Source organism: Neofelis nebulosa, chromosome 9, assembly GCF_028018385.1.
Source record: "Neofelis nebulosa isolate mNeoNeb1 chromosome 9, mNeoNeb1.pri, whole genome shotgun sequence".
Lineage (NCBI taxonomy): Eukaryota > Metazoa > Chordata > Mammalia > Carnivora > Felidae > Neofelis > Neofelis nebulosa.
Window position 1 is genome coordinate 79063621 of NC_080790.1, and position 24156 is coordinate 79087776.

At 43.5% G+C, this 24156-nt stretch overlaps 1 protein-coding gene across 9 annotated transcripts in view; it reads left to right on the top strand.

The window, feature by feature from the left end:
* VWA3B (von Willebrand factor A domain containing 3B) overlaps nucleotides 1–24156 on the top strand; it is a 217789-nt gene that overhangs the window by 24550 nt on the left and 169083 nt on the right. For 8 of the 9 annotated variants that reach the window (XR_009248713.1, XR_009248714.1, XR_009248712.1 and 5 more), the window contains exons 4-7: nucleotides 314–564; nucleotides 2553–2712; nucleotides 9668–9837; nucleotides 15926–16041. Coding sequence is in view for 2 of the 9 variants with exons in the window: in XM_058684344.1 (XP_058540327.1) it covers nucleotides 314–564; nucleotides 2553–2712; nucleotides 9668–9837; nucleotides 15926–16041 (697 nt within the window). In the remaining 7 variants the exon portion in view is untranslated. The remainder of the gene's footprint in view (nucleotides 1–313; nucleotides 565–2552; nucleotides 2713–9667; nucleotides 9838–15925; nucleotides 16042–24156) is intronic. The other variant, XR_009248711.1, reaches the window with a different exon arrangement.

Genomic DNA, 24156 nt, shown 5'->3' on the forward strand with positions numbered 1-24156 from the left:
AACTATGAAGATAAAATGTAATTTAGAAACACATTTTTTTAAAAAAAGTGTTATACATTGGATAGATCACATCATCATCATTTCTTCTGTGAGGCATCATCCAAAGGTTTTCACTTGAAAGACTGAAGCACTTCCTTCTGGATTATGTTGGGGTTTAGAGGATCATCTACAGAATTGTTATTAGTGTCCAATTCTTGATGGCAGAGGTCATGACTCAGTGGGCCCTGTGGTTCTTGGCTGCATGGTAGTTCAGATGATGTATTATGGTGTGTTTTTGTTCTGTTTTTTGTTCTTTGCTTTGATTTCCATGAAGTTGACAGCTAAGTCAGAACTGATCTATCAGTTTGTGGAATATTTAACACAAGCTGTGGAGAGCTACAAGCAGCGGATGGACTGGCTCACCAGCAGAAGCCGCCAGATTTTTGGTGTCATCTTGGAACAGTGCATCACCATAGTGCTGGATTTTGGCAGCATGCAGGAGGAGGAGCTTAATCTGTGCCAAGATGCTCTAATAATGGTCCTCCAGGAGCAGGTGGCTCACATAGCCAAGTTTAATATCATATGGTGAGTTCCCATAGGAAGAGGATATTTCTGGGAAACTTCATAAGTAGCTTCCATTTATTCGGAGTTAAGTAACATAACTAACATAGTTCTATGGGGAGTGAGGAGGTCTTGTCATTTCCTAGAATACGTAATTCCAGCAGAAGACCCACAGTAAAACTTTGATGTGCTTTGCATGTGGCATCTTAGTTTTCAGATGAGAAGAGATTTATAAACCTACTTTTCTTCAATGCATAGCAAGGTCAAAATAGAAGAATAGGAATTTTATTGAATATATATTTAAGGCCATAAAAATCCTTTAGGTGATTTTATCTTAAATAATGAATTCAACCTTGTCACAAGTAACACTTTTTTCAGACTGAGCTTATGACTCCCCTGTAAGTTGACCCTCTTAAATCAGAACAACAGGTGATTGGCTTTATAGAATTTCCCATATTTCAGAGTTTTCACAACCAATTATTTACGGATTTTTGGATTCGAGAGAATTTGGGCTCTAAGGCCAACTTTTCATGTGGAACATTGGCTGTACCTCTCTGATGGGAAAAATCTGGATGAAGGCCATCTACCTAACTGAGTTTTTCTTTAAAATAAAACAGTTTCAGCTAAACAGATAACATCTTTGGGGATGCTGCTTAATTGTGTTCTATCCCAGATTCCTATTTCTGTGACAGATATATTACTGAGGGAATTGAGCCTTAAGTTTGCAATGCTTTAACTTTCTTGGAAACATTCTGTAGCATATAGGCCACTCAACCAGATTTCTACCCAGAGGAGCCACACAGAGGTGACACAGGTATGAGGCAGCCTTTGTCTCTGAAGGTGGGCTATCAGGGACAGCTCGGGCTGGCTCATTAATCCAAGATTCATATAATTCTTATAATTATGAATGCATGTATGATTCATATAATTTGTTCAATTATAAACACAGAGATATATAAATTCAAAGTTTGTTTATTTTTTTTTTTTAAGAGAGAGAGAGAGAGAGAGAGAGAGCAGGGGAGGAGAGAGAATCCCAGGCAGGCTCCATGCTATCAGCACAGAGCCTGATGTGGGGCTTGAACCCATGAACCGTGAGATCATGACCGGAGCCTAAATCAAGAGTCGGATGCTTAACCGACTGAGCCACTCATGTACCCCAGAGATAAATAAATTCAAATGGCTGTTCTTTCTTGGGGGGATTCTATCACTTTTTTCTAAGTCCAAACTAAATTGTTTAATCACATGTTCCCAGGATTTAAAAACTAATGCTCTGCTCAACTCAATATTATTTTTGATCCAGAAGAGGTAACTGATGTGAATTCAGAACAATGAAAACAACGTCTTAAAAGAATTAGAAATAAAATTCTAGCATAATGAAATCATTGCTGATTTGTAAATATTAATGCTGTGAGTCCTTATAAATTTACTATTAATTGAAGATAGTTGTATATAAAACTGCCTGTTTATGAAAATAACTCTCTCAATAGTTTTAATACAGCTGTTAATGTTTGCATTTTTGAGATTTTTAATGTTTATTTTTGAGAGAGAGAGAGACAGAGCGTAAGCAGGGGAGGGCAGAGAGAGAGGGAGACAGAATCTGAAGCAGGTTCCAAGCTCTGAGCTGTTAGCACAGAGCCTAACATGGGGCTCAAACCCACGAACCACAAGATCATGACCTGAGCAGAAGTCAGACACTTAACTGACTGAGCCACCCAGGTGCCCCCATTTTTGAGATTTTTTTAACCCTCCTGTACACATTGTTCTTCCTAGTCAGTACACTTATGAAAGATAATGGTGCTTTGCAAACCCATCTTAAGCAGCTTGCCTATTTTGTTGGTAACTTTCAACAAAGTCTGGGACAAGGGCTGGTAACTTTCAACAAGGGCTGGGAGCTGCGTGTTCTTTCCTTCAGCTCTGGTGATGTTAAGTGTTTGTTGCTCGCAGGTGTGGGCCTGAGGGCTGATAGCTATGTTGCCCACTGCCCCATGACAGCCCCATGTGATTCCTTTCAGGGTTTCTCAGGAGCCTGTGAAATGGCAGGAAAATGCTGCTCCTGTGACAGGACAGTCCATAGCTGCTGCCATCAGTTGGGTTGAAAAACTGCCTTTTGAGCTGGCTGTGAGCCATGCTAGCCGCCTGGACGCACTGCTGGAAGCTGGGCAAGACAAAACAGTAAGTGTGCATCCCTGGTGGGCCCCAGGTCACGTAGGTGGCTTCAAGTTTATCTCTTTATACCCAGTATCCTCATACTGCCTTTCAACTGACCTTAGCCCTTACCCCTCCCAGCAGCATCCCACAGAGGCTACATCACTGGCATTGAGGAGTCCTATAAATCCTGTTCACCTCTGAATTTGGAACCAACTGAGAAATCAGTGACGGGCCCCAGGTGGGGATCAAAATAGCAACTTTGATGATGGCTGAGCTGGACCAACCACAATGAGGCTCCATGATGCTGCCCCCTGAGCCTGGCAGGGCTCCCTCTGGGTGATCAGGGCACAGGGTAGACCCTTATTTAACCAGTGCCAGCAGAGCCACATGCTGCTCACATCCACTGAGCATTGAGAAAGGACAGGGAATTAGGCATAGTTGTGCATCTTTAATATTTTAATTCTGCTCTTGCTCTCCTGACAGTTAGATAAATCAATCCATCTCTAATGGAGAAGAGAGGCTGGAAGACTCTTCATAGAACCCTGAGATCGAGGAAATAGTTTCCCCACATCTGTGTTCTGAGTCTGTCCCAGTCCCTCTTCTTCACAAATGTGTCTGTTACATGCCTTCCAAGGTGAAGTATATCCATGCAGATGAGTCATCCACTTTTGAATGTTAATGCATTTGCACATGCTTTTTGATAGGACCCTTTGGACATAAAGCCTTACCTAGAAGAAGTGCTGAAATAGTGGTAGTTTATGTTCTTTTAGCCACAAGGGTATGAGCTTTTGTGAGTGATTCTAAGGATGGGACCTGAAGGGCAGTGGCAAGTTAGTGGGCAAGGACTCTGGACAGGTGGGGTCCTTTGGACAGTCTCAGCTCCCCAGGTGGGGGTAGATCTGCTTTCCTTTGGGATACAGATACTCAATTAATTTTTGATTGGTATTAAAGCTTAATTGCTTCCTCTGCTCTGGGCACCCAGTGATTCTGTAGATTCAAGCTTTTCTCTGCTATGTTAAAGAGCCTTTTCTTTTGGGCAAGGAAGCCATGTGCTGGCACCTTGAAAGGTTAGCCCCCAGTGGTCATCAGATTGTTTTCACTGATACTGGGGATGATGGTTTGATATTGGAAATGCATTGTTTATCCTTTCGAAGCCAGAGGAACAAATGTTCCCATTAAAGAACAAAATACAAGCTACTTTGTTCTTTGGCCTTTCAAGTTTGTTTAAACATCTGTAAAGTTTCAGTTGTCTGGACACTATAATAAAGATTCAAGAAATGGAACATTTCACAGGATCTAGGATGCACACATGGGTGTTCTGTTTCTTTGTTCACCTGGCTTCCTCAGTCATAGCAGACTCTGGCGACCTGCCATGACTTGAAGATTTCCCAGTGACCTTGATTTTCTGTTTTACTTCCCCCTGGTTTGTGCTTCTCCTTTCTCGAGTTCATCCCCAGCCCAGGAAACATGGAACAATTTAGTGAGTGCCAGGGAAGTTCTGTAGAGGATTAAGAACCCAGAAAGAGGTTAACAGGCACTGATTATCAAATGCCACTTGAAAACTCTTGAGAAGAGACTGTGGAGTATGGCAAATACAAAACAGATTCAGACCACTGCATCTGTCCTCCTAGAGCTTCTACCTAGTTGTGGTCCATAGGAAATTTCTAGTAACTATAACTGCCTCATATATTAAAATGCCATTCTCTATGTTTTGTGAGGTATGTAGGGTAGGGAGAGGAATAGATTTCCCTTACTGGTTGCTTCTCTGACCTGTGCCCCTCATGCCCACCCCAGTGAGTTCCAAATTTACCCATGTAGCTGTAGTTTTCTCTGAATAGAAAATATGTAAGGCTTAAGAAACCTTTTGAACAGTAAATCCTGCTGATGATAACTTGCTTTGGGTTAGCATCTCCTATGAGTGAGTTCTGAGAAGAACCAAGAGAGTGGGGATTGTCTTGTGTTCAAAGATTAACACGGGAGTTGGGTTTTGGTGTCAGGTTCCACTTGAGGAGGAAGGGCTGACTGATGCACTTGGTGAGTGTGAAGGAGGATAATCAGAGGCTACTGGCCTCCTCCAGAACTGGGCTTTGTACCCATGATTGGACCAGAAGACTGAACAGGCAGGGATGACTGAGGGTGAGCCTTTGAATCCAGAGGAGCCAGGCAGTGTGGGGTCTGTTTAATCCTAGCTCTGATGGCAGCACTTAGAGAGCACTGTTGATGAAGTACTCTTGTATCCTGTGCCAAAAGGCCTGGCTCATGGGAAGGTAGCCTGTGGGGTACTGAGGAAATGTCTGGCAGTTTAGAGGGGTTGGCATTGTCCTCAGAGCCCAGGTGTGCCATCCAGCCCAGGGTTTCTGCTCTGCAGCATCCCGTGGTCCCAGGATAGGTCTTTGGGAAGTTGGTAGCTTCCTTGGCCTTAATGAAGAGGAGTGTTGTGCCAGGAGGCCCTGGAATGCCTACTGATCCAGGATGTGAGGGGTCGTTAGAAAAGAGAAGCGTGATTATCCAAAACCCTGATTCCCAGCTGCCTAAGAAAGATAACTGAGGGGCTTTGCTTCTGCTTTCAGCAGAAGGCTACCTGCCCAAAGGGCACCTATGTTTCTCTTTGTGTTCTCTCAGCCTCTCTTCCATCCAGCTGATAGGCACACATTTGTTTACTTAAAAAAAAAGATCCCATTCACTGGGAGGCTAAGGGGGTGAATTAGAGACGGACCCACATGATTCCATAAGGAGCCTTCAGCACTGGACAGTAAACTGAAGGGCTGGCCACACCAATCATGAGCTTGGCAGTGGGTCAGACAGGTATCAAATCTTTTCACCTTTGTCCCTAGAGATGGCAGTGCCTGGCAACGTCTTGATAGGTGTTTGTTGTACATTGAAGGAATGGGAAAGAAGTAATGTTGATAATTTTGAGGTTGGGGCGAGATGTGCATCCAAGAAATTCCGATGGACTATGCTGTGGTACAGATTTGATTATTTTGAATTGAAGTGTAGTGGTCTGTGTGGGACCAGGCCGATGAATTTGCTGAGCCTTGTGTGATGAGGCTGGTGGGGATAGTAGGTGGAGACAGAGACTTGGAAGCCTGGGAGGCCAGAAAGTTGATGGTGGTCAAGGGTGTTATCAGGGATTGGAGAACTGAGCTGGGTTAATATCAAGAGGGCAGTCACCACCATGGAAGGATCAGAAAAATCAAAATGGGCTGAATCAGGAAAGAGTCCTCACAGGTACTGGGAAGATCTGGAGGTCAGATCCAAGGTCTGGAGTTGGTCAAAACTGTTGAAATGGTTAAAATTTTAGGAAGGATAGGAGAATTTTGTTAGACCTCTGGTTGCCGTTCTGGTTGACTTTCATTTGACTTCTCGCAGAGTGGAGATTTTTACACTCAGAGGTTTCCGACAAGCTGTGGCAGAGGGCAGTCAGGGAAGAAGCAGCCACTGCCAGTCTGGTTCTTCTTTTCCCCCAAACCTGTGTTTGAGAAGATGTCAAGGCTTCCTTGGCTAGGCAGAATGCAGGTTGCCGTGGGAAGCCGCGGAACAAATGGCCCAGGCAGAATAAGATATTTCAAGTGAAATCAGAAACGTTCCACCCTATTTTCGGTGGTGTAAAGTTTTCGGCTCACAGTAAAATAGCTGAATGGAACCCAAAATATTTTCTATGTCTTGTGTTATCAAATTCAGTGCAGATTAGCATTTAGGGAAATGCTGGTCAGTGAGAAGACTGCTCCTGGTCCTCCCCGCTGTTGCTCACCCTTAAGACTGGCCCTTGTCCTAAGAAGCTCAGAGGTACTGGGGAAAGGGGAGAGGATTCCAATGAAGACAGTTCCCTTGAGCCAGACAACTGCACCCAATTTCTGGTCAGTGACATTGATTTCATGGGCTAGGAGCCTTGAATGGTGTGGGCGCCAAGGAAGTGAAAACAGTGCCTGTTTCTGGTCACCTTCCTGTCCCATGATCTCACGTACACAGTTCTGGAATTCACGTCCATCTCTAAGAGGTAACCAGCCTTGCCATGATGAGCCAACAGAATAAAGTGGTTGAAAGCAAAGGCAGAAGCTCCTATGGGGGTCAGGGAGCTTGATTTACTAGCTGTAAGACCAGGTCAATTTACCTGTCCAGACCTCAGTTTCTTCATCTGTAAACAGGATGCAATAATAAGAATTCATTTTCCACAGGACTATTGTGAGTGTTGAATAAAATAATCTGTGTTGGCTTATCATCCCAAAGAGCAGATGACCCCAAAGCCATTTCACTTTAAAAGGTGTTTTGCCAGTTTGTGGGGGAATGGGCTAGGTAGCAGCATATTTATTTTCTTTTTTTCTCAGTGTCATTATGTGAGTGGAAGGGAGAGGCAGGAAGGCAGTGTGTAGGAGGTGACTGAGAGTGGGACAGGTGGTCTTGTTGTAGAGCATGTCCCAGGAAATATGGACCCTGCATGGATAACCGAAAACCTAGGCAATTAAGAAACTGAGCAATGAACTTGATGAATAGTGAATAACCCCATAACCTGAGTAAAGGAAAGGAAATCCTGACTCACTGCTGGCTACATCAATTTTTAGCTTGATGAAATCTCAAGGGAAAAACATTTCTGCACAAGGAGTTCAGACTCTTGGGTTATTGCCAGAGCAGAGAAGCTGAGTTTGCACAATGTGCAACAGAGATGCATGGTGTCAGAAGATGCTGACAGACCTCCCTCCTAGAGATGTTTGCCCCCACCACTTCCCTTGTTGAGCTAACAAATCCTAGAAAAGAATCCCAAGACTCCTCTTTTGGGCCATGTGTGACTTTAGATCTTTATGTGAGGTTGAACCTGTCCTCATGCTAAACTTGAGCCCTGACCCAGCTGGAACACTACTAACAGTGCAACCGAAGGGAGCCTACTTAACCTGTCTCACACAAGGTAATGCGTAACATGGGGGAAAAAGGGAAAGAGAATGCATTTGCTGGGAGAATAATACTAGCTGCCTGACAAGGAATGTGAAGAACACTGTTTTTTCCTTCCTTTAATGTTGTTTTGTTTTATTTTGTTTTCTGTCTCTTGGTGACTGGCTGAAAGAAATGTGTAGTATTGCTCAGTCTTTACCCCCTGTTAGGTCTTTAAAAAAGATTTTTGTTTAATTTTTTATTTATTTTTGAGACAGAGAGAGACAGAGCATGAGCAGGGGAGGGGCAGAGAGAGAGGGAGACACAGAATCCGAAGCAGGCTCCAGACTCTGAGCCCGACGTGGGGCTCGAACTCATAAACCACGAGATCATGACCTGAGCTGAAGTTGGACACTTAACCAACTGAGCCACCAGGCACCCCTAAAATTTTTTTTTTAATGTTTATTTATTCTTTAGGGAGAGAGAGAAACAGAGTGTGAGTGGGGGAGGGGCAGAGAGAGAGGGAGACACAGAATCTGAAGCAGGCTCCAGGCTCTGAGGTGTCAGCACAGAACCCAACTCAGGGCTTGAACCCATGAACCACGAAATCATGACCTGAGCCGAAGTCAGACGCTTAACTGACTGAGCCACCCAGGTGCCCCCAGTTAGGTCCTTTTTAAAATCGTGGTTTGAAAGGCTTGAGAGAAGGAGTCATGAGTGTGGGAGCCCCATGGAAGAAAGGCTGTTGCTGGAGTAGGCTGCTGTCAGCTTCCACTCTGGCCATGGCCTCCCTCCTAGCTGGGGCCCTCTGCCACCCTGCTCTCACCATCTCCCTGGGCACAGTTGGCCCCAGCTGCTGCAAACAGGGTGGCCCAGCCAGCTGGAGAGCTGACCGTAAGTCATCTTCATAAGTGCCAGGTGGGTTTGAGTCCCAGTTTGAAGTCGAACTGAGGCACCTGACTATTTACCTTCAGTTCACAGGGCTTTATGATTAGAGATAGGCTCAGGAGTCCTAAGGAGATGGTGACACCTAGTTTTTCCTTCAAACCCATTTCATTTTCTGGGGGTTCTCCCCCAGTTAGCCATGGGGACAATCCATGAGGGTGCTTTTAGGGAAAGATTCAGATGATATGTGCTGCTGGGTTTTAACTTTCTGAAATATATACATGCATAAGTGGAAGTCATCTCATTTAAACTTAGTCACAAGGGACACTGTATTACCTCCCTTTGTATAAGTGAAGAAACTGAAGTTCTATCACTTGCCCAATTTCATAGAACTCATTAGTTCTCATTGCCCTCCCTCATTGGCAGGGAGGGGAAACACTGTGAGAGGCAGAATCTGCAGGAAGAGCAAGAGCAGTGTGGTTGAGGTCGAGGTGGAACCTTGTCATGCAGCCCCCTTGGGTGGATTTCATGTGCCTCTAAATTAAGCAGGGAGCACTTTGGGATTGTCTCCTACCTAGATGAGGTATACATCTCCCATATCCCTAGCTGAAAGTTGGTGTGTGTGTGTGGTGGGGCTCCTGACATGGGTTTGTTCATTCTCTCATTCTCGTCATGGCCTGGCATGCTGGTGAGAGTCAAGGCCCAGTGCTGCATGAAGTCAGGACAGTCTCACCTCCCAGGCATGTGTTTCCTTGTGAGATGAGAGCAGAGCATGAACCCAGTGGGAATATGCCCTCCTTCCCCCATTCTGCCTCAGACTGAGGATAGATGAGTTTGTAGAGTTCTGGCACCACCATGGGAGATGGTTAATAAGCTTCCTGCCCACAGCGGCTGTGCCAACACTTCCTTCATGTTGAAAACAGCCACTCCTGACCTGTCGACTGTATCCGGGGGCTTAGTGGAAGCTATTTTCCCCATTGGCCAATCATATCCTTCCCATGCAATATCTGAGACCGTGAGGACTGCCAATAGACCTTCTTGGCACCAGGCCTTGAATAGTTCACTTCCTGACTTCAGCCTCTAAATGTCCTCACAAAACATGGAATAGTGCTGTTATTCCTGCTGCCCCCCACTGTCCCAAGGCAGTTTTGTAGAAAATATATTGCCAGTGAGTTTAGTACAAGGCTGGGGCACATCAGGGAGATAAATTGTCAGTACTACTGTCTTGCAGATGGAATCCATTTACTACTTTGTGGTGGGAGACATTCCTGAGCAAACCAAGGAGCTTCTCCTTCAGAAGGCTTTGGAGATCCCATGTCCTGTCTGCACAGTGTCCTTCAATGCCAGAGGAGAAGGCACTATAGCGTTCTTAAAGGATCTGAGTGCCAAGACCCACAGCAGGTAGGCAGAAAACATGCTCTTGAGTGACAGTGAGTGAGCTGCTTACTTCTGCAAGGTCAGCAGTGGTTTTCCTAATTGGTTTGTTCCTATGTTCTCCTCTTTCCAGTGGTCTTTAGTCTTCGTGGCCTTTTCTTTTCTACCCTATATTAATATCTTGCCTTGTTATTGCTTTGACATCAGGGGTCCTTGCTGCCCCTGGAAAGACTGCTCCTTCCAAGGCTAGCTAATTCCTAGGGAGCATAAATGACCCAGGAGTGCACTTTTGTATGCAGGTTAACTGATCCAGAGCCCGCTGTGATGCCTACGGGCACTCACACTCAATACTGCAAGCCAGGCCAGGTAGCAGACAACTTGGGGTAGCTCCTATACCCCAGAACCCACTGAAATTATTCAGCCAGCCAATCCTAAACCTGCTTCCTCTCCCTCACCCATTCCATCCTCCTGCAAAATCCACAATAAAGACTCTTGCTTATGTTTTCTTCTTGTTCTCTCAAGCCTCCTGACTATTCCTGGTGCTGCCCTGTGTGGCCCTGTGTGGTGTGGTGTGCTGTGTCCCCTCATCTTGGGAACTGAGTAGTCAGTTTTGGTTGCCATAATAAATACCACAGACTGGGTGGCTTGAACAACAGAAATTTGTTTCTCACACTTGTGGAGGCTGGAAAGTTCAAGATCAAGGTGCTGGCTGATTCAGTTTCTGGTGAGAGCTCTCTTCCTGGCTTGTAGACAGCTGCATTCTTAACTATATCCTCTCATGGGAGGGAATGAGGGTAGGAAGGATGAAGGGAAAAAGAGAGAGAGAGAGGGGGGAGAGAGAGAGAGACAGACAGACAGGGAGAAAGAAAGCAGGAGCATGCCTGTAAGCTCTCTGGTGTATCTTCTTAAAAGGAGATTAATCTCACTGGATCAGGACCTTCTGACCTCATTTAACTTTAATTACCTCCTAAGGCTCTATTTCCAAATATGGTCAAATACAGTTACATTGGGGGTTAAGGCTTCAACATATGAATTTAGGGGGCGGAGGATGCAATTCAGTCTATAGCAGGGACTGTGAATAGCAAACTGTATTTTCAGTGGCAGCTAAACTGATCTAATGGCCTCATCATACCTGAATAATAAAAGGGCCTACATTCTACAACATACCCACCACCTTGTCTGTGTGCATAGGTTTAGGTCCCTTGTGGAGGGAGAGCAGCTACCTATGTGGTTATAAGGAGAATGACTGAGTCCTTTCCTAAGTTAGCCTGTCTCAAATGGGTACAATTCCTGCCCTTGAGCATTTGTTCCCAAATTTAATTGCTCATCGCATTTGACTGAGGAGCTTGTTAATAATTCAGAGGTCAAGCCATAACCAGTAAATAAATTGAATTAGTAATAAAAAATCTCCCAAAAAAACAAGAGTCCAGGGTCAGATGGCTTTCCAGGGGAATTCTACCAAACATTTAAGGAAGAGTTAATGCCTATTCTCTTGAAGCTGTTCCAAAAAATAGAAATGGAAGGAAAACTTCCAAACTCTTTCTATGAAGCCAGCATTACCTTGATTCTAAAACCAGATGGAGACCCCACTAAAAAGGAGAACTATAGACCAATTTCCCTGATGAACATGGATGCAAAAATCCTCAACAAGATATTTGCCAACTGTATCCAACAATACATAAAAAAAAATTGTTCACCATGACCAAGTAGGATTTATACCTGGGATGCAGGGCTGGTTCAATATCCAGAAAACAATCAGTGTGATTCATCACATCAATAAAAGAAAGGACAAGAACTATATGATCCTCTCAGTAGATGCAGAGAACGCATTTGACAAAATACAGCATCCTTTCTTGATAAAAACCCTCAAGAAAGTAGGGATAGAAGGATCATACCTTGAGGTAATAAAAGCCATATACAAAAGACCCAATGCTAATATCATCCTCAATGGGGAAAAACTGAGAGCTTTCCCCCTAAGGTCAGGAACAAGACAGGGATGTCCACTCTTGCCACTGTTATTCAACATAGTATTGGAAGCCTTAGCCTCTGCAATCAGACAACACAAACAAACAAAAGGCATCCAAATAGGCTAGGAGGAGGTCAAACTTTCACTTTTCGCAGATGACATGATACTCTATATGGAAAACCCAAAAGATTCCACCAAAACACTGCTAGAACTGATTCATGAATTCAGGAAAGTTGCAGGATATAAAATCAGTACACAGAAATCAGTTGCATTCCTATACATCAACAATGAAGCAACAGAAAGAGAAATCAAGGAATCAATCCCATTTACAATTCCACCAAAAGCCATAAAATACCTAGGAGTAAATCTAACCAAAGAGGTAAAAAATCTATACACTGAAAACTATAGAAAGCTCATGAAAGAAATTGAAGAAGACACAAAGAAATGGAAAAAGATTCCATGCTCCTGGATAGGAAGAATAAATATTGTTAAAATGTTGATACTACCCAAAGCAATCTATATATTCAATGCAATCCCTATCAAAATAACACCAGCATTCTTCACAGAGCTAGAACAGATAATCCTAAAATTTGTATGGAACCAGAAAAGACCCCAAATAGCCAAAGCAATCCTGAAAAAGAAAACCAAAGCAGGAGGCATCACAATCCCGGACTTCAAGCTATACTTCAAAGTTGTAATCATCAAGACAGTATGGTATTGGCACAAGAACAGACAATCAGATCAATGGAACAGAATAACCCAGAAATGGACACACAAACGTATGGCCAACCAATCTTTGACAAAGCAGGACAGAATATCCAATGGAATAAAGTGGTGCTGGGAAAACTGGACAACGACATGCAGAAGAATGAACCTGGACCACTTTCTTACACCATACACAAAAATAAACTCAAAATGGATGAAAGACCTAAATGTAAGACAAGAAGCCATAAAAATCCTCGAGGAGAAAGCAGGCAAAAACCTCTTTGATCTTGGCCACAGCAACTTCTTACTCAACACGTTTCCAGACACAAGGGAAACAAAAGCAAAAATGAACTACTGGGACCTCATCAAAATAAAAAGCTTCTGCACGGTGAAGGAAACAATCAGCAAAACTAAAAGGCAACCGATGGAATGGGAAAAGATATTTGCAAACAACATATCAGATAAAGGGTTAGTATCCAAAATCTATAAAGAACTTCTCAAACTCCACACCCAAAAAACAAATAATCCAGTGAAGAAATGGGCAAAAGACATGAATAGACACTTCTCCAAAGAAGACATCCAGATGGCCAACTGACACATGAAAAAATGCTCAACATCACTCATCATCAGGGAAATACAAATCAAAGCCACCACAATAAGATACCACCTTACACCTGTCAGAATGGCTAGCATTAACAACTCAGGCAACAACAGATGTTGGCAAGAATGTGGAGAAAGAGGATTTCTTTTGCATTGCTGGTGCGAATGCAAGCTGGTGCAGCCACTCTGGAAAACAGGATGGAGGTTCCTCAAAAAATTAAAAATAGAACTACCCTATGACCCAGCAATTGCACTACTAGGTATTTATCCAAGGGATACAAGGATGCTGTTCCGAAGGGACACATGCACCCCCATGTTTATGGCAGCACTATCAACAATAGCCAAAGTATGGAAAGAGCCCAAATGTCCATTGAGGAATGAATGGATAGAGAAGATGAGGTATATATATACAATGGAGTATAACTCGGCAATCAAAAAGAATGAAATCTTGCCATTTGCAACTACATGGATAGAACTAGATAGTATTATGCTAAGTGAAATTAGAGAAAGACAAATATATGACTTCACTCATATGAGGACTTTAAGATACAAAGCAGATGAACATAAGGGAAGGGAAGCAAAAATAATACAAAAATAGGGAGGGGAACAAAACAGAAGAGACTCTTAAATATGGAGAACAAACTAGGGTTACTGGGGGGGTTGTGGGAGGGGGGATGGGCTAAATGGGTAAGGGGCACTAAGGAATCTACTCCTGAAATCATTGTTGCACTATATGCTAACTAATTTGGATGTAAATTTAAAAAAATAAAATAATAATTCAGAAGTCAAGGGCTTCACCTTACAGGCTGATACTTCTACATAATAGAGGAGATCCTGGGGATATGCATTTAATCATTCACTTTGAATAAGAGCTGCCTAGGGAGTTTGATTAAAATGCAAATATCTTGGCCACAGCCCCAGAGATCCTGATTTGTGAGCTCTAGGGAGGGCCAAGAATATTCATTCTTAACCAGACCCCTGGTGACTCTGAGGACCACTGCTCTGGCTTCTCTTAGGGCCCTTTGACAATCTTTTAACACTAGGTGCTTCAATTTTGGGTTCCTAACCACCTCCCCCCAATAAAGAGGGGGCGCACTGTCCTACTTTTGCTAGTAGAGAGAGTAAAAGTGAATTGGCAGGACCATCTGTCTTGCTAGTCCTCTGCTTAATTCATGTAGGGCACTTTCTGTGGGCAGGTGAGGGGTTAGGGCATAATTTAACATGGGAGAAGTTGCAGTTTAGGCTGAGCACCATCAAGTGAGTTTTGCAGAAGAGGATGACACATAGACATGCTTTTCTGTCTCTGTTTTGGCCCTCGTGGATGAGCCTGACCCACAACCAGCAGTGCTCCTGCCTGCTCTGCCCCCAGCCAGACCGCTGTGTCTCTTGCTTGGCCTCTGCACACCTTTGGTTTTTGAGTTCTAGCTGTGGTGCAGTTTGTATGGACTATAAAGGGCATGCCCTGAGCTGCTCAGGCTTGCAAGGAGGCTGGACTCTTGGTTCCTTTGTGCCCGAGTCTGTGTCTAAACAGAGCCACCCAGCTGCAAAGCATGTTTTGCTTTCTTGCACAAATAAGGTTGTATTAGCCAGAGGAAATGTCTGCCCTGTTCTCTTTTATAATCTGGAGAACAGGTCCTGGGCACCGAAGTCCTGGGCACTCAGAGTGTGGGACCTGGTAGGACAAACCTCAGCCCTCCCCATTCTGCTGGGTAAGGAGGTCACAGGACAAAAGCAGCTGACCATTTCCGCTCTGGTGGAAGCACCTGCGGGAGGCAGGAGTGGCCAGGTTAAGGGTCCATTGTCCTCATGAGGGGCTATTGGAACAAGGCTGGCTTGTTTAGTGCCATCAAGTCATTGTTCCAGTCTTACCTGAAACCCTTTAGAAATAAATAGGGCTGAGGCTTCCCGTGGCACAGGAGAAGCCTCCACATCTCTTCTATCACCCATGCATCTGTCTGTCCATCTCAACTCGTGCTTCAGGATTCTCTTCGTGCTCAGTAACAGGCCGAGGTGGAACTTTAAGGGGCTGGAGGAGCATTACCCAGAAATCTTCTGATAATCTGAAAGAAATTACCTGCTATCACTGACTTTTTGGATTCCAGATAATTGGTGTCATGGGTGTGCTTAGCCTATCATTTTGTAGATTACCTCAGTGCTTCTTGAGCTTTATCATGCACACGAATCCCCTAGGGATCTTATTAAAGTGCTTATTCTGACTCAGCAGATCCAGGTAGGGCCCAGGAATGTGCATCTCTAACTAGTTGCCAGTGCTGTTGCTGCTCCTGGGACCACATTTTGAGGAGTCAGGCCTTAAAAACTAGTCCACACAAGAATTTTTTTCATTAGTGCTTCTGCTTACACTCAAGGGAAGTTTGTGTTTGCCAAGTTAAAGTTGACTGCAGCCCTTTGGCAATTGACAGTTGAGCCAATGGTGCTTGTTGTCGCCAGCTTTCAACACTGAACCCACAGGGCCACAGGCACTGTTGGGGCCTCATTAGACTGTTGGCTTGTCAACACTGTGTTGACATGATTGAACCTGGGAACAGAAGATAAATAAAGCAGAAGGTATCATTTTTCCAGGGTCAATAAATACAATTTGGTTGGCCTAATTACCCTCTAATGAGGAGAAGAGTCATCTGTTAAAATCCCAATACATTTGCAGCTCTCTCTTCTCTTTTGCTTCCCTGTCTTTTGTTTGGGGGAATTGATCAGGTACACGGAAAAGCAGTGAAACATCTAAGATGCTCAGTACCACAGCAGAGCAAGTTCATAGTCCTGGGAGAATGAATAGACATACACAAATACCACGATTAGCCTAATGTTGCAAATTTCTTCATGTTTCAGATTCCATGCCTTTGCAGAGAGAACAGAGTGCGTGGAATTTCCTGCATCTGCCTTAAAGGATGGTGACAGTGTAAATACTTGGAATTCAAGGAAACTGAAAGGAAAACCCCCTCCAGGTACCTGGGATAGAAAAAACAGCAACAACAATAAACAACAGCAACAACACAGTGTGGTTTATATCTTAACTTCAGATTTTCTGTATGCTTGGGAAATAAAGCACAACGTAGGGACCAATGGTATCCTTTTTATTATTTATATGGTCCAGGGGAAGTTCATGATGGTAATGATGAATTTATTAGCTCAGCAACCAGGCATAAGTTTGTTACCCAGGGAAGTGGCCTAAGTAGTATGTGTTGAACTAATATGAGAACCTTCTGGAGATGTAGTCCTGGTGTGTCAGTGCTGGACTTAGTTCCTGGTAAGGCAGAGCTCCTGTGCTGTGCCCAGGTTAGCTGAATGCTGTGGTGAGGATCCCTGCAGTTCCTGGGAGTTTTCTGCTGCCCAGCCTGTCAGTGACAGCAGGGCTTGTAGATTCATGTGCAGAATTGACCTGCCTCTTATGAGGGCCAGGCATGCACAGGAACCTTTGTGGAGGCAGAGTGAACCTCCCCCTTCATTCAAAGAGTGTCGTCAGAGATTTAACAGGCATGGGGAAGGAGGTCACAAAATCAGTGAGAAATAGGTTCAGAAAAAATGGTACTAGAAGGTTACTCAGAAAGCCAAGAGATGGGACTTTCTTTGGAGCTGCTGACATTGCAAAGTGCCAAAGACACTGAGTGAGCTCTGCTGAGAAAAGCAAGGAAGGAAGGGATTGAGAGGTGATGCGGCATGGTGCCGTTGGAGGTCTGAAAAAGGCCCATCGCCCCCTCCACCCTCCTACATTTGAAGTTATTGGCAGAGATTTCTAGCTTCAGTATAAGGCAAGAACTACTCTCTGGGAGAAGAGAAGAAGCTGCAGGACACATCTGCGTGACAGGTTTCTTTGTTTATATAACAGTACTGCACCTGAGGAGGACACAGTTGCGTAAAGGGACAGGTGGTCAGGTGGAGGCGAAGGAGAGGGGTCAAATCACAAAGCCTGTCCCTGACACATACTTTGTGGATTCAGATTCTCAGTGTCCCACAGGAGCAGGGAAGAGTTTCCACTAGGTCTCATTGGCGGCCCTGATTTAGGTAACTTATGCCCTTGTTCTGTTGGTGAAGTGGGTTTCTTCAGAGAGTTTGAGAAAATGTCAATTGTCAAGGAAGATTAATGCTAATCTAGCAAAAACAGTTAATTCAGGATGTATGCCATGCCTACTGAAAGTATTTTACAAGATTAAGCCTAGTGGGCAATATTTCAATCAGGGTAAAGAATGTGAGATGTCCCAGTTCCCCAAAGCATGCCAATTTCTGTAAAGGGGTTTAATTTTGGCTTATGTGTTCCTTGGCAACTTAGTTATAAAGGGAAACCTATCTGGCTGCATAGCTTACATTTGCAGCAACTACCATCATCCCAAACCTGTGAATCATGCAAATTAAATTATAGATTAAAACATTTTCTTGGAATGAAGTGCTCAGACTGTGGCCTGCCATTCTGATGCCATTTCAGCGATCCCACATTCTGAATCTGAGGAGAGAGCCCGAATCCTAAATCTGCAATCTTGTCTCCTCTATCCGTCACAGTGTCCCAGAAATGCCAACATTGCATTTCTCCTACTCAAAAACTGCCCAGAAATCCTTTGACACAGTCTTTTGGTTTGGAAAATAAGTGGTTTCCAATCTGACCCAAGGCCTCAGAGGCAGATGTTCAGGCCTTCCTGCTCAGTTCCCTTTCCCTATTTCCCACTATCGAGGTCAAGCATTTATCAGTATGAGTTTTCCTGGGCCCCTCTCCAGGCTGGGGAGAGAGGATGCCTCCTCAGGAGTTCATTGTGCCACCTGTTGTATAGAAAGAAGAGACTGTCAATTGAAGGGTTAGAGGGACACTGCTCAGAGAACTGACCTGGAAGAGATTTCCTGCTATTACCGACTCTCTGGGTTCCAGATAATTGGCATGACTTACCATTACCCCGTGCACTATACGAATGCAGAAAAACTGTAGTCAAGATAAAGAATCATTTTAAAAATTGTAATAACATATATGTAACATAAAATTTGTCATCTTAACTTTTTTTTAAGTGTACCATTCAGGAGTGCTACGTGCACTCACATTGCTGGGCAGCCAATCTCCAAGGCTCTTCTCATCTGCAAAGCTGTACCCATTGAAACAGCAAATCCCCATTTCCCCTCCTCCAGCCCCTGGCATCTGCCATTCTACTTTCTGTCTCTGAATTTGGCTACTTTAGATACCTCATGTAAGTGGGATCATACAGTATCATTTTGTGTCTGGCTTATTTTACTTTAACCTATGTCCTTAAAGTTCATCCATGTTGTAGCATGCATCAGAATTTCCTCCCTTTTGAAAGCTGAATAATCTTCTCTTGCAAGTATAGGCCACATTTTTTTTATCCATTTATCCATTGATGGACACTCAGGCTGTTTCCACCTTTCGGCTACCGTGCATGATGCTGCTGTGAACACACATATACAACTATCCCTTTGAGACTCTGCTTTCAATTATTTGGGGTATATACCCCACTCATCATGTATGGTAATTCTATTTTTAACTTTTGTGGAACCTCCACCTTGTTCACTGTAGTGGCTGCTCTGTTTTACACTCCCACCGACAGTGCATAGGTTTTCCACTTCCTCACTAATACATGTTATTTTCTGGTTTTTGGCTTGTTTACTTTTTGGTTTTGGTTAATAGTTATCCTAGGTGTGAAGTGGTATCTTGTGGTTTTGATTTGCATTTTCCTATTGATTAGTGATATTGAGCATCTTTTCATGTGCTTGTTTAATACAATAGTGCAGTGTTTTAAAAGTTCAAAGTTAGTGCAAAAAAATCCAGCAATGATTTGTTAGGTCATACGGTAGCCTAAGGTAAAGGGAAAAAGCGTGTGCCTCTATACACATTTTATTTGTTTGTTTGTTTATTTATTTAAATGTTTATTTTTGAGAGAAAGATAGAGTGTGAGTTGGGGAGGGGCAGAGAGGGAGGCACAGAATCCAAAGCAGGCTCTAGACTCTGAGCTGTCAACACAGAGCCTGATGCAGGGCTTTAACTCATGAACCACGAGACCATGACCTGAGCTGAAGTTGTATGGTTAACCTACTGAGCCACCCAGGTGCCCCATGTACATGTTTTAATTTATTATTTTTAATGATTGTTTCTTGGTTATTAAAGTAGTTGAAAAATATTGAAGAATTGAAACATAGGTGTATTGAAATGACATTATTTAAAATTTTTTTTAATGTTTATTTATTTTTGAGACAGAGAGAGACAGAGCATGAACAGGGGAAGGGCAGAGAGAGGGAGACACAGAATCTGAAACAGGCTGCAGGCTCTGAGAGGTCAGCACAGAGCCCGACACGGAGCTCGAACTCACCGGCCATGAGATCATGACCTGAGCCGGTCGGACGCTTAACCGACAAAGCCACCCAGGTGCCCCAAAATGACATTATTTTAAATTTAAGTGTTTTGGGAGTTCATTCATAGCTTTTGCTGAAGTTTTATATTCATCAAGCATGGTACTGTTCACTTGGCTCTGCCCCACCTTGTAACCTCACTTTTGCACAGGACCCCTACTTTCTGTCTGAGGCCCCTGTCTCAATGTTTGTTGCCTTTTTAGAGCAACACATAATTTGCTCTCAGTTGAGTCCTCAAAGATACCTCTCCCCTGCCTTTGCTTGGGTTTCTCTGTCCCCTCAGTATATATGTTACCTTTCTGAGGACTCTTTCCTGATGATCCTCTCCACTCTGTTCTCTCAGATTGCTTATAAGGCATCTATCTGCTTGTGGCCTATGAGTCACTGACAGGACAGCATCTTTTAGTCATAGTTTGGGAAGGGTCCAGAAACTAGGGCAGACAAGAATCTCTCTTCACAAACTCTGATGTGCAAGATAGATCAGTTAAAAATTTCATAATGATTTTTTATTACCACCTCACTCTCATTTTTTCACACATTAGGGGAAAATGTGCTTTCCCCTCGCTGTGGGCATCTCTGGAAACCACAAGCACAGAGTAATGACAAAGGGAAAGAGTGTGTGTGTGTGTGTGTGTGTGTGTGTGTGTGTGTGTGTAGGGTACAGTAGTCATATTGCAAAGGTCATGACATGACCTTGGCTATCCACATTTCCTGAAGCAAATCTCCATGTTTTAAGAAAGGAATGGTTTGTCACCTGCAAAAGGGTGGGGCTAGGTCACTGGCCAGCATTGGACTCTCAGGACATTGGTAGTATTTGGCTGGGTGGATTATAATCTCAGGCTCCCATGAGTTGGGTGTGGAAACTTGGGCGCTGCGTGGACTTCTTACCTTTCACTTCCAGCGATGACTTCCTGTCTTAGAAAGTCTGCTTCCTCCCAGTCCAGGTTCCATCCTATATAGGAATGCTCCATGACCTTTGAATGAGCTCTCCTCATTGCGGAGAACAGGACTTTTGGTTTAGATTTAGGAATTATGGGAGATTTAATCTGGCAGATGATGCCGACCTAAAGCTTTAGGTCTGTGCATTGTCACAGCAATCTTCCTCCTTGGCTTTCTGCCCAGAGTTGGCTGGGTGCCTGCTTATGTTTACAGTTATGGGGCATAGAACAGCCAGCACTCTTCTCTCCTGTGTTTCTCTTCATGTGGTGTCCTTGCCTCTTTCTCTCTTTGTTCTGGGCTTGACAGTCTGCTGGAGAGGAAGAGGGGTACTAACAGAGCCTAATTACTGTGGGACCAGAGTGATGCTACCTTCTAGAGCTCTTCTGAGCCACCCAGCCCCCTGCAACTTGACTTCCCTCCCAGTTAATGAGTATGGATTCTCTTCATGGTCTTTGTATATCATGAAATATTCATCTCATCCATAAGCAAAATAAAACAGGTATTTGAGCTTCCCTGAACTCTAGGCATTTTTTGAAGAAAAGATTCCTCTCCAGGACTGGGCAATACTTTCATTGTTCTTGCCTGGGCCAGGCTTCCCCCTCCCCAACATTCTCCTGGCATGCGCACCAGGCCATCTCTTTGACGGCAGGTCAAGGTGTGGGTTGGATTGCAGGTAGCAGAGTCTCCTTGTCTTGGTGGTTGGCTTTTATGAAATCTGTGGAATTTAGCTTCCTAACCTCCTAAACATGACAGCCAGGGCTTGACAGCAGTGACAGGCTTCATCTGCCCTGGCTGGTAGGGCTTCAGCTGGTGCTGCTGAAATAGTTCTTCTTTCTTCAGAATTTGAAATAGAGGCCTGAAAAATCATCGTCCATGTCCCTGTTTCTGAGCATTCTAGGGAAACTAATTGTCTAAGCAAACTCCAAGTGGCCTTTTAGCCGACTACTTTGTATCTGACCAGGACTTAAAAGTATTGTGTACTATTCTTTCAAACTCAGTCTCATCTCAAGCCAGTGGGGTTCCCCAAGTCTGCAGTGACTTCCAAGAGACCACACCTTTTTTGCACATCGGTTTCCAATGGTTACAGCCATCCACTAGAGATGAATTGGCTCCAGTGTAATGCTTGTGTGAGAGACACTGCCCACTCAAGAGAAGCCCCTAATGTCACATATGAATGTCTGGTCACAAAGCAACGTTGGTCATATTCTTTGATTTCTAGAATTCAGTTTAATTTTTGATTCCAGGGCCCTTCTATCCTAGCACAGTGGTAGGAAATTAAACTCAGTTATTTTCGGGGTCCCCCTCCTGAGCTTTTCCCAAGGTTTAGAGATCCTAGGCTGTGCTAAGAAACCCTTCAGGAGAGGGCTGTAGTTATTGGACATCTGTTCCCGCACATCATCCTATAAATACCCATTATCCCTGGCTTATGGCCATTCTAGGTCGACCAGTTCTCTACTGCTCCCATGCTGGGCTTTGGATGTGGGAGTCTTTTACAGACCCTGCCATACCACACTGGATTCACCATGCACCTTCCAAGGGGCTGCAGAGATGTGGGGACAGTCCCCATCTTCTCCTGCGACCCTCTCCTCTTCTACCCCCACACTGAGGGGAATTTCCTAATCTGGGACAACTCCTCTCTCCCTCCTGCTTTTTCAAAACTATCTGCTCTGTAAACCCTCTCTAGGGGGTTAGACTTCAAAAGAAAAAGCCAGAATGTCTTGCTGGCTTGTTTGTCTTTCTGCCCTGCTTCCTTTAGGGCAGATTTGCGATGTGCCTGATATCTGCTTGAATATGGAGGGAGGGTGGGGAACAGGAAAAACAGGGAGAACAGATCACCATCACAAAATATGATCCAATGACATGCGTAAATGTGACCTTCTGTACAGGTGAAGCCCTAACCTAACCCTAGGATAGCTTTTCTGTGGAGGTAGAGATCACTGAGATCATGTAACTCGTTCCTTTTTTTTTTTTTTTTTTTTTTTGGTAAAATAACACTTCAGGAATAGATGCTGGAGAATGGAAAACGGAGGGTTTGTATGTTGTTAAAGTTGGTGGCACATGCAGATCTAAGGCTTCTCTGTCCAATTACAGAAGCCACTGGCCACATCTGACTACTGAACACTTGAAATGCATTGAGTCCCATTTGGTATGTGCTGCAAGTGTAAAATGCACACTGGATTTCAAAGACTTAGTATGGAAAATGATTTTTAATATAGATTATATGTCAAAATGATAATAGTTTTTAACATAGATTATATGTCAAAATGATACCAAGGATATGTCGGGTTATAGCAAATATAGTAATAAAATTAAATTCACTTGTTGCTTTTTTCTTTCTAAAATGTGGCTACTAGAAAATTTGCAATTATACAGGTGGCTCACATCATATGTCTATTGCCTAGCACTGCTCTACAGCCACACTAGCTGGCCCTGTCACTTAAATAGCTATGTAACTTTTGGCAAGGTATTTAACCTTTCTGCTTCCTGTTCCTTATCTATAAAATGGCAATAATAAGTTGTTATTATTGTGATATATTATCTGTGTTAAATGATGAAGAAGCAGAGAGGAATAAGGCACTGTCCTGGGTTCTAGGAACTCAAATGCAGTAGAATCAAGAGTCCTGACTTTGGAGTCAGACCTGAGATTGGATTTATCACTTAGCTGCATGATCTTAGTTAAGGTACTTAACTAATCTGAACTTTAGCTTTCTTATTTATGAATGAGGATAATGGTGTTTACTTTATGGGTTTTGCGTGTGTGTGTGTGTGTGTGTGTGTGTGTGTGTGTGTGTGTACAACAGTATTTTATATAGCACCTGGCACATAGTCGACCAGTCAATAAATTATGGGTGCTTTTATGCCTGTCATCATCCAGCAGATTACCTTGCTATAGATAAGCAACTTAAAGACTAAATTTTTATTTTCTTCTGTTATGCTGATTCTCATGTTTGTTTCAGTTTTATTTCTGTCATTAAATAGATTCAGTTCTGTCTTGTAGTCCATTTGCTTTGGTTTCCCAAGCCATCTCTTGATTGGCTGAAGTCCTAGTAGTTTCCTCAAGGGAGAATCACAAGAGCAATATTCCCAAGGTTTTCGAATGTTCTTTTCTGTATCTTCATACTTAAAGGGCAGCTCGGCTGGGTAGAAAACTCTTGGCTCATTCTTTTCCCTTTGAGTGTGGTATGGCTTGTGTTCCAGTGTCTTCTGTTGCCAAGGAGAAACTGAAGCCAGCTTGATTTTTTTTCTTTTGAGTGACTTTGTCTTTTTGCCTGGTTGCACAAGGATTGTTTTTATTCCCAGCTTTATTGAGATATAATTGACATATGATATTGTGTAAGTTTAAGATATACAATACAATGATTTGATACACACATATATTGCAAACTGATTACCATAGTAAGGTTAGTAAATGCATCTATCACCTTGTATAATTACCATTTCTTTTTTCTGGTGAGAATATTTAAGATTTTCTCTCTTAATGACTTTCAGGTATATACTACAGTGTTAACTATAATCATCATCTGCACATTACATCCCCAGAACTTACTCACATAATAATTGGACATTTGTGCTTTTGGACCAGCATCTCTGCATTTCCCCCAGTAAGCCCCTGGCAACTACCTTTCTACTGTTTCTAGGAGTGTGTGTGTGCATGCGCACGTGGGTGTGTTTTAAGATTCCACATGTGAGATCATATTTTAATCTTATTTCACTTAGTGTAATGCCCTTAGTGTAGGGTCCATCAGTGTTGTTGCAAATGATAGGATTTCCTTCTTTCTTAA